The sequence below is a fragment of the Cyanistes caeruleus genome, chromosome 3 (assembly GCF_971803275.1).
Source record: "Cyanistes caeruleus chromosome 3, bCyaCae1.hap1.1, whole genome shotgun sequence".
Classification (NCBI taxonomy): Eukaryota; Metazoa; Chordata; class Aves; order Passeriformes; family Paridae; genus Cyanistes; species Cyanistes caeruleus.
This window is the reverse complement of record NC_141703.1, coordinates 69,930,605-69,941,061: the sequence shown is the minus strand read 5'-3', so window position 1 is coordinate 69,941,061 and position 10,457 is coordinate 69,930,605. Positions and strand designations below refer to the sequence as shown.

At 39.8% G+C, this 10,457-nt stretch overlaps 1 protein-coding gene across 17 annotated transcripts in view; it reads left to right on the top strand.

The window, feature by feature from the left end:
• The first annotated feature begins 689 nt into the window (after positions 1-689).
• NUP58 (nucleoporin 58) overlaps positions 690-10,457 on the top strand; it is a 41,408-nt gene continuing 31,640 nt past the window's right edge. For 11 of the 17 annotated variants that reach the window (XR_015284728.1, XR_015284731.1, XR_015284730.1 and 8 more), the window contains exons 1-6: positions 690-1,127; positions 4,746-4,885; positions 6,140-6,178; positions 7,663-7,815; positions 8,712-8,846; positions 9,332-9,442. Coding sequence is in view for 11 of the 17 variants with exons in the window: in XM_086881797.1 (XP_086737923.1) it covers positions 1,018-1,127; positions 4,746-4,885; positions 6,140-6,178; positions 7,663-7,815; positions 8,712-8,846; positions 9,332-9,442 (688 nt within the window). In the remaining 6 variants the exon portion in view is untranslated. The remainder of the gene's footprint in view (positions 1,128-4,745; positions 4,886-6,139; positions 6,179-7,662; positions 7,816-8,711; positions 8,847-9,331; positions 9,443-10,457) is intronic. The other 6 variants (XR_015284733.1, XR_015284732.1, XM_086881799.1 and 3 more) reach the window with 2 other exon arrangements.

Here is a 10,457-nt window from a genome sequence, read left to right as displayed (position 1 = left end):
GACAGGAATAAGGTGAATGTGTCTTTTCAAACAGACCCGGTGAATCTGCTTGTAGGTAGGGCTAGGAACTTACAGATAGGGAAGTAACAGAAGGAAATATTAACTCTAGAAAATGTTACTAATCAACACTGACTGTTGCTCAGCCAAGGCCACGTTAAATTCTTGAACCTAGAAAAGAAGAATGAAGGCTTAATAGAATTATGAGTAGTTTCTTTTTCTTTCTTTATATAATGAAAGAGGGCTGTATATTAAAGAGTAGGTGTTCTAGGAAGTCTGCGCCTTCTGAGTACCTCAGCCAGTGGGGAAGAGGGTGATGTGGTGCAAAACTTAAGATAAAAAGGGGGCTGCATCCCCCAACAATTTTAGAGACTCCATGGGAAATGCCCCGGTGATAGATGTATGGGAAATGAGTCATTCCCTGGTTGCCTAGGCCACTGCTTCAGTCTGTGAGTCTTGCACCTGGGGATATTCCTGGAAGATGGATCTTTTTGCTGTCTCTGGAGTTGCCCAGTAGCCTCCACGTGCTTAAGCAGGGCCACTCGGCGCCAGTTGCCCAATACCATGTCCAGGCATCTTTTAAAAATCATTAAAGATATAGACCCCACAACCACTTATTTGGGCAACCTGGTAAGTGCCGTGTGACTCTAGCAACGTTTCCTGATGTTGAGATGGAACCTGTCATATTTCAGTCTGTGCCGTGGTGCTGCTTGAAGCACAGCTTGGACACGACGATCCCCGGCCTCTGCTCCAACCCAGCTCCCGCGCGTTGCTGTCGCTTTAAGGCCGGCCGGCCGGTCCCGTGGTGCACCGCGGCGGGCGCGCGGAGGGGAGCGTGGCCGGCGTCCGTCCGCGCGCTCGGTGCCGCCGCTCGCTCCGCAGGTGGCGGCGGGCGCCATGCGCGGCTGAGGGGCCGCGACCCCAGCACCGACCCGCGCACCCAGCACCGACCCCGCACCCACAGACCCGGCCCTCGCCGCCGGCTCCCGGCCCCGCTCTCCGGCTGTTCCCGCCGCCGCCATGTCTGCGGGCTTCTCCTTCGGCGCGGGCACCCTGGGCTCCACGGCGGCCGCCGGGGCAGGAGGAGGAGGAGCAGTCGGGAGTTTTTCCTTCGGAACCGCCACGCCGAGGTAACGCGACGCCCCCGCTCCTCTCGGTTCGGCCGTGCTGGTAGCCCCCCGCGGCCTGAGGCTGCCGCCCGGGCCCGGGCCCAGCCTGAAGCACGGCCCCCGTGGTGCGGAAGTGTGTGAGGGAGCGAGTGACTGCCCCGGGCTCGGGTCTCGCCGCCTTGACCGCTCCCGAAGGAGCCCAGGGCTCCGGCAGTCCCCGTCTCAGGGCCCTTGGTGCGCAGGCGAAACGGCTGCACCGTGTCTGCCCCACGGTGCCTCACTTGCCTCGTCTTCTTCCCGGCCTGAGCCTTGAGCAGAGCCTTCAGCAGAGACGTAGGGAGCGATCTGTTCCACAGCTACTAATTCAGGGAGTTTCACTTCTTATTGTGCTTTGGTTTGGCTTTGGATGCCTCTCCGTACGGGTCACCCTGCCGCTCTGAACGCAGGATGCGAATTAGATGTGTATCCAGGTTTCTCTCAAAAGTCAGCCTGCGTTTGTGTCCGCGGCGTGGAGCACGTTGATGCCAGAGCCCACGTGTTCAGTGTCCAAAAGTGATGCTGTATATATGTTTTAGAAGCTATGTTTGATTTTACCCTTCTAACAAAAGTAACCTTGTGTTTGGTGTGTAATATCTCGGAGTAAAAGAAGAACTTCGTGCATGTGATATACAGCAGGCTGTGTACTCCAAGCGTTATGGTTTAGGTTTCTGAGAATAACAGGTAAATCTTTCTTGTTGGTGGTTTTTCTTCCCCCTTTTCTATTTGCACACAGCTGGACTAGCAGAGCCTGTTTATTCTGACTTGCTTGTTATTGTGTCTCTGTTGAAGATCAAGGCTGTTGTGGGCCTTTTTGTCAGAGACTTTCCCTAACGTGATCAGAGCTGGTCGCCGTAGTGTAAACTAAATGGACAGGGGCGGTTACTCAAGGGAGCTTCGCTTATCGTGATACATTTGGAAATACCTGTTAGAAACATCAGGAAGTAGCATTGTGGTTGTGACAGATTGATTACTTTCTTGTTATTTCTGCTTGGCTGTGGAAGGCAGGGATTGTTTAGAGGTTTTGACTTTTCTTGTGGTGATGCTTTTTGGGGTTTTTTTTTGGTCTTTTGGGGATTTTTTTGTTTGCTTGGGTTTTTTTAACTTCTACAGTAAAGCTTATGTACATTTGATAAAGAGCTTTTGCTACTTTTCTTTATGCCTTCTTAATGTAGGTTTCCTGGGATTCAAACGAGCAAGTAAAAATAATAGTAGTTCAAAACTATTCTTCTAAACATACTGAAATAAGGGAAACACTTTTGTCATGTTGATCTGCACTTTTAAAAGCTCCCTATTGAACTAAAATATTTTTGTTTGGTGGGTTTTTTGTGTTCTAGCTGCCTTTTTTATCTCTTAGAAAAAAAGTTTAATAGATGCTAAATAATAGTAGATGGTACTCTATATTTTTATTCATTTATTTATTTTTACAAGCAGAATCAGTCTTCAGGGCTGTTGGTCAAAGAATATCATAGAGGATGGGGCCTTCTCACTGCTTCTTGAGCATCCCTGTGAGATAATTTGCTTGAGAACATGTTTAAGACTGTAAGAAAAAGCTGCTCTTCTGACCTGGGTCTAAGATGATATTGCCAGGTGTTGGGAGAAAAAGAATTTGGTTATCTGGTCCAAGGATAAATGTGAGGTGACCAAAGATTATATTCTGGTGGCTGAAAGCCCCTGTGACATGCCAACCTATCTGATTCCTGCTTTGCACCAACAGCCTTTCAGGTACTTGCACTGTTTTGTAGTTGGTGTTCTCTTATTGTATGCTATAGCCAGGTGCAGTGCTTCATTCTAGTTCTAGAATTAGAGTTCAGACCTGACTTCAGTAACTTGAGCTCTTCTTCCTTCCGTCTGTGTCCTTCTGGCCCATGCTTTCTCCTGCTGGTGAGAATGCTGCCATTACTTTGTTCCTACATTTTGGATTCTTTCTACCTTGAAAAAAAGGCCACTTCATTTTATTTGAGTTAGTTTAATTTGGGTTGGTTTGTGTTCTTTATTTTTGTCCTTCTGTCGTGCCAAATATCACAGTTTGTACCTTGGCTTTCTTCTATGGGAATGCTGTAACACAAAACACTTTCACAGAAGAGTCATCCACTGGAAAAAAGATGACACATATAAGCTCTTGACTAATGAGAGAAGCACCATGTTGTATGTTTAAACTTAGAAGTAGTTAGAGGTCAGAGTGCTGCAGTTCGGTATGTTGAAATTTTGGGAGTAAAGACAGTTGAAAGGCTCTGGATCCTGTGGGACAGTTAGTGTGTCTTTGTCCTTCTAAACTTCTTGGCCACTGTGCTTCCTAAATTACTGCCTAAGAAATATCTCACACTTAGTTCTGAACTTGCAACCAACTGGGCTTGCTATGATCGGTTTTATTGATAGTTTGAAAAGTTCTAATTCAAGAGCTAATTGTACCTTTTTTGTAAGGATTTGCTTTTGTCTTTGACTTGTTATTTTAGGAGCTGCCCTTATACAAAAAGAGAGAGGAGATAAGAGAGCAATGAGAGATTACTGAACATTTGAAAGATAAAACTCCTTGGTGGAGTCTAAATTGCATTTTGTTTCAGCATTGCTGTTGTACTTAAGCAAAATGTGTTTGTGAAAACTGAACTTTGTTTCTTAAAAGGTTCACAAATGGGTCCATGAAGTTACTACAAATTATTCATCTGATAAATTATTCATCTGATCTTTCATCGATTAAGAAAAAAATTTTTAAAACCATAGACTTGTCTGGGTGCTAGTACCTGTAATTTCATTGGCTGGAGATAACCATGTATATTGTATTTTCCTGTGTTTCGTGCAAATTGTAAAGCTTGTTCTCTATTTGGCATAAAATCTCTGAAATGTGTAGTTACCCAAAATAATTATCAAAGCCTTAATTTTCCTAGCGGTGTCCAATCTCTGTTCTTTCTCTTCCCCTTCATCTGTAAAAGTAGATCTGGAAGTTGTTTTTCTGTAACTTTTGGTAGGCAGTCTGAAAAAAATACAGTAGGCATGTGGTTGAAACCTGTGCAAAAGGATAGCTTTTGGTTAGAAAATGAATTCAAACTTCAGGGTGTTTTGATAGTAAGGTATTGTGAAGCTTGTGCTGTTGATGTGAGTGGTTCTGTGTCTCTGCTTATCAATTAAGAATGAAAGAAAAGAACACTGGCTGAAGTTTCTGGTCAGAGATAACTAACTGGATTTGTAACCTGCTTTGAAAAGATCTTCATACAGATTTGTTACCATCTTTGTGCTTCCTCTAACATTTGTTCTCTCAGTAGCACAGAGAGAACAATTAGGCAGAATGAATGAGATGATCTAACAGAGAAAAGTTTGAATTTCCAATTGGTCTAATAAGATCTACCAGCTCAGCAGCAGCTGAACAAATGCTGGAGTAAGTGTCAGGGAAGCAATGGGAGTTACAGAGCTGTGGAAGGAAAAGGGGAAATGGGCTCTCTCTTGTTGTTCAGTGGCAGTGAGCTTGGACTCTGTCTTGCTCAGCTGGGTTGTTTGTGATAAATGTTTTGGGAAAGTGAAAGATGGCATCGGAAAGAAATTGATGTAAGGGGGGGGTTGTTTTAATTTTGAAATAGAATTACTGCTAATAGTCTTATTTTGTAATAGTTCAACAGGAGGACTTAGTTTTGGAACTCTGGGCTCTTCCACTGCTACAGCAACCACATCGGCTCCTTCATTGGGTTTTGGGAGTGGACTGTTTGGATCAAAATCAACCACTGGCTTTACACTAGGAAGCACCAGTACAGGTAGAAAAGAATTCTTGTACTGCAGATTTTGGATTCAGCAGTGAAGACATAAATTATATGTGCTCAAAAAACTGGGTCATAATAAAATGTTTACTCTTTTACAGTCGTTCTGTAGCTCAGATTATTACTTACACAGTTTTATAAAACCACTTTGTTGAGTAGTTTGAAAGATCATTCGTTGAGAGTTTAGTGCTACCAGTGCAGCAGAAACACAACTGCAATTACCAGAAAGCTTCCTGGACTATGTGTAAATTGTTCTGTAGTTTGAATCCTGGTGTATTTTAGAAATCTTAACTCTTCATCCAGGATGTTCAAAGTTGACTTAAGATTGAGGTATATTTAGATTTTAAAAGTATTTTAAAACTTTGTGAGATTGTTCGCATTTGTAATGCAATATATAATACTTGTAATTCTACAGTAGTGAACATTTGAGTTTGTTGTTTGGGGATATTTATTGCAATATGCCTGAAGGAATTGAATATTTTCTTAGGTCTCTAATGCAGCCTATGAACACACAGCTTATAGGAGCAGTGGAATACAAAAGAATAAAACTTTTTTGACAGGGTGTTTTTCTTTCAGCCATCAAGCAGACATAAAAATAAATATTACTTTGTTGCAGTATTGCTAAATAAAATATGCTTGTATAAGTATATGGGGAAAGTGTGAAGGACCAATCTACTAAAAATCAAATCAGCAATAAACTGAAAGTTTGTATTACTGTGGTTGGCTACATTGGGGTAATTTTATTTCAGTGATTCTTTTGATAATCTAATCAGATGGTTTTTAAAATATGAAATGGCCTAACACTGTGTCCAGAATAGTCTCTTTAAATTACCAGTGGGGCAGAAACCCTAAACCAAGACACAGGATTTTACAAGGACTTTAGACTCTATAATCCTATTCATTATACGGTAAATCTGCTGTTTTGCATACTGATGTTACATACTACCATGTGGCTGAAAAAATTACAGGATAGAATTACTAGCTTTCATGTTTTTACCTTGCTTTATTTGAAATTTCAGATGATATACTGCTGTTACATTTTTTGAGTCAGTTGTGGTTTAGTTTCTGCTGCTGGTGTTTACCAATACTGTTTTCTGTGTTAATGTTTTATTTTTCAATACACTACAGAAAAAAGTATTGTATAATAGTTCCATTATTTCAGGATTTTGTTTCATGTTTTTTTACTGTCACAGCTTCTTTGTGGCCTTCTATTACTGTTCTTACCCTGTTTATTTGTTCTCGTTCTTAAAGCAGGAACAGCAACGACTATTGCTACAGGACTGACATTAGGTAAGGACCTAATTTAGATTTTAATGTTACACATTAAAAAAAAAACCCAAGAGCTATATCTTTCTTGTAATTATAGAGCTAGTGATCATATGTGAGCTTTTCCCCCATTACTAGCTGCTGTTTGCTTTGCAGCCCAGGTGTTAAGGCTGTAAATCAGAATGGAGCCCTGAAGTTCTGGGCACTGTTACTTGTTAAAGGATTATTCAATTCCTGGACAACAGTGACAGTCAAAAGTTGCACTTCATATTTATATTCCCCTAATTGAGTTTCATCCTTAAGCAGAGGGGAGATATGTTATCAAAAAGTTATTCATACAGAATTTCTTGTCTAGTGAGCCCTCTGTGAACATGTCTGTTTGGTAATTATCTCCTTTAGAAGCATAAAGAGGGTTGAACTGGGAACAGACTTGGAGAGTATTTTTTGTTTCTCTGATCCATCTGTGGTGACTAATTTGCAGTTGTCATTAAAAATACAGGAGTATGTGGGTTGTTGTTGGCTTGGTTTTGATTTTTTTTTTTTTTCCTTTTTAAGCAGCAGCTGAGGTCTGAGTAGTAACTGAGTTTGAGTATCACAGATGTTAGCAGTGGAGGTGCTGCAAGACACGCTGCAGTCAAAGAACTTAGGAAGCCGTCCTAGGAATAAATAGGAAAAAATAGTGTCAAATAAAGTAGCAAATCAAAGGGGCAAAAGGGAGGAGCAGCAGCTAACCCAGAAGAGACTGTGTGATACATAATCATATGTGGAAGTCAATACTATGCAGATGAGCATTAATTCTTTTCACTAGCCGGATGAAATGATGTCATCCAAAACAGCAGTTACTTAGAATACAAAATATGTGTTTCCTGTTGTGGTTTGTGTATGTATGTGCATGCTTCTTTCCTTTGGAGTAGGGATTCTAGAACATAACATGTGTTCTTACCATGAAAACATCAGGAAGTAGAAATTATTTGTTTTACTTCAAAAATGTTTGAAAGCAAACTTTGAGGGAGTAACATCTCAACATATTTTTCTTGTTTACAAATTGAAAGGATATGTGCATTCATTTTGGGGTGCACATCTAATTGAGAATTTGTAGTCTGTATTTTGAGCAATATTGTTTATAGCTCCATATACCAATGTTTGTGTCATCTACTAGATGCTTTTGGTGGAAGTTATTTTTTTTTAAATAGATATAATAGATTAATAGATATATTACATTTATAGTAGATATAATTGTCAGTCCAGAATTAAAGCCCACTCGATCCCTAGGAATCTGGAGCAAAAATGCCTGTGCAATTAATGTAAACCACTAAAATTCATTTGAAAGTTCTGTGGGAGTATTTTACTTGATGCAAGTGATCTTTTGTGCTGTCTTACTCAGGATGGTTAAATGAGATGCAGAAAAGGTGGTGAATTTAGCTTTCAAAAGCTAATTTAGCTTTCAAATTGTTTCTTTCTCAAACAGAATGTTCCAAGAGTGATAACTGATTTTGGATTTCTTCTAGGCACACCTGCCACCACATCAGCAGCTACCACAGGCTTTAGTTTAGGTTTCAACAAACCTGCAGGTTCAGCCACACCATTTGCTTTACCTGTTACTTCTACCTCAGCGGGCAGCCTGTCATTATCATCTGCTCTTACAGCAACTCCTGCAGCAGGTAGGAAAATATTTAGGGGTTTGAGGCTATTTTTTGTTTGCTTGTTAACAATAAAACTTTATTATATAACAGTTCTACATATGTTTTTCTATTCTTTACGTAATCTTGTGGTACATGAATGAAGTGGCTCATTGGACTTCTCAAGTTCTAAATTTGGGTACAGATAGAATTATGGTCAGAGAACCTAGTGATGTATAGACAGCATATAATCCAAGTCATTAGAAGTGTAGCAAGAGCTGATTCGTCATATGAAATTATTTTTCTTATTGTCCTCACTGAAGATTGTCATACACCTGCCATCATATTTAACTCAGGTGAACTGCACCATGCATGATGGTAATGGAGATTTTTACATTTCTTAAGTCTGCATTTGAGCTCGGCTCTCTGTGCCCTCTGTTCACTGTCCCTTTATGCTTGTGGTCCTTCTCTACTCAGTTCTTCCCTTTTTTACTAAAAGTTGGGATGCTCAGTTCCAGAAGGCAGCTCAAACCACCATGGAAATGTTATTGTATCGTGTGTCTTGTGTAAATACTTTAATGTTAAGCATAAAACATTGACATTTCAGCATTTTAATATAAAAATCAGTATCACTTACTAGTTCAATTATGCTGTAAAATAAATTCTATGCTAGGTTCTAGAATTTGTAGTGTTCTGGAGGCCTGTCAGAATTTTTGTATAGTTGCTGGTAAATATGACTAATGAGAGTTATAAGGTTATAAAGCAAAATAACATGTAATTTAAAAGGCTATGGCTGTGTGTGAGAACTCTGCAGGAAATAAAAACACTCATTATCCAATTATGATAAAGATGCTGTTCAGACCTTTCAGTTATTTCAGATTGTCTATGGATGTATTTGAAGGCAGTGTCTGCATGAAGCTGGTTTCCTTTCTCTGCAGGAACTACTGGCTTTACATTAAATCTGGGTGGTACAACTGCTCCGACTACAACTGCTTCCACGGGCCTTTCCTTAGGAGGAGCTTTAGCAGGCTTAGGAGGTTCACTCTTCCAGAATACAAGCACAGCAACAACAGGTGAAAGTTATTTTAGTTTTTTCCTCCTGTCTCAAAACAATGACATTTGATGTGCGATTGTATAATGTAAGATTTAGTATACATGAAGTGTTAATACTGTGGAAGTGTAATCTTTAACAGTGTTACAGTTAAGAACAGTGTTGCTATCCACGGACAATAAAAGTGAAACTGAAATAACTGGCTCCTTTCTTAAATTAATTTTTACTTAACACTTCTTTAAAAAATGAAACTATGAGGAAATCTTTGTCATTCCCATAATTGGCTCAAGGAAGTTGATTGTGTATGGGTAGAGGGCAATGATACCTGACTATCTGTGCAGAAATGGAAAGCTCCTTATTTTTGGTGAGTTTTGGTCTGAATAAAATATTTGCTGTCAGTGTTGTCATCTCACAGCTTCCTTTTTCAGCTCTGGAGGAATAATTTGTGCTGCGTTGTAGTCTTGATAGTACTGCAAAATGCAAAAATGCTGTTTGGATTTCTTGTAGGACTGGGGCAGAATGCTTTGGGTTTGTCTCTGGGGACAACTGCAGCTCCTTCAACTACTGCCAATGAAGGTCTTGGTGGCATTGATTTTAGTAGTTCTTCAGACAAGAAGAGTAAGTTTGTTTTAAGACTTTATTATTTTTTTTTTAAATTGAGATAATTATCAGAGCACTGCAGCAAAGACTTTTATTGGGTTAGGAGTGTGGAATTGATGACTAGACTTTAACTTCTTCCCACTTTCGAAGGTATTTCAGTTGATTTCATTCTCAGATATTGTGCTTGTACAGAAGAGCAAGATTGTGTGCAAATGCAATGTAATACTAATTAAATAATTTTAAAAATAAGTATGAGCTTGAGAACCAGGATCTAAATCTTTGAGCTTTTTTGGGAGTGAAGATTCAGGGCTGTTTGGCTCTGAGGTGCCATTGCAGGTTTCTGCTGTATGTCAGATTGTCGCTAGAGGGGGGAGCAGAGCTATGTTTAAATAGTGTTGCAAGTATGAGGAGCGCTGATTTGAAGCTACTGTTGTCCAGCTGTAACAGATCTTAACTTGTTTTTTTGCTTTTGAAATCCTGTGCAACTAAAGTGTCCTAATTTTAGATGTTGCTCTTCAAAACTGTTTCTGGTGGTGTGTAGTTCTGTTTGACGTGTTCTGTCAGGTTGTTAAAACCATTTATAAAAACTTCACTTCTGTTGTAGCTTTAAAATACTTAAGTAAGGTAATATTGAGAATTGACATACAGACATTTATTAATTTTCCTTGCTTTTACTGGGGAATCTGTTAATTTAATCTCTTGATTTTGAAATTTTGAATTAGGTATGCCAATAACTAAAAGAGACAAAATGCATAAGCTCTATGAAACCAGCTTAATTTGTGGAGAGTTCTTACTTGTAAAAGAGAGTATATATTGACTGTGAAAATTGGAGTGTTCTGCATGATGTTGATTGTTTTTGGAATTTATTAGTGAAACTTGGGGTAATTAAAAGGCTCTGACACTTAGGGGATTTCCATTACTATGAGTATTAGGATAATATTAGGATATCACAACACTTCCATAACATACAAGTATCATAAAATAAGGACCAGAGAACCACAGTCAAAATCAATTCTGATAGTAGTGTGGTTTT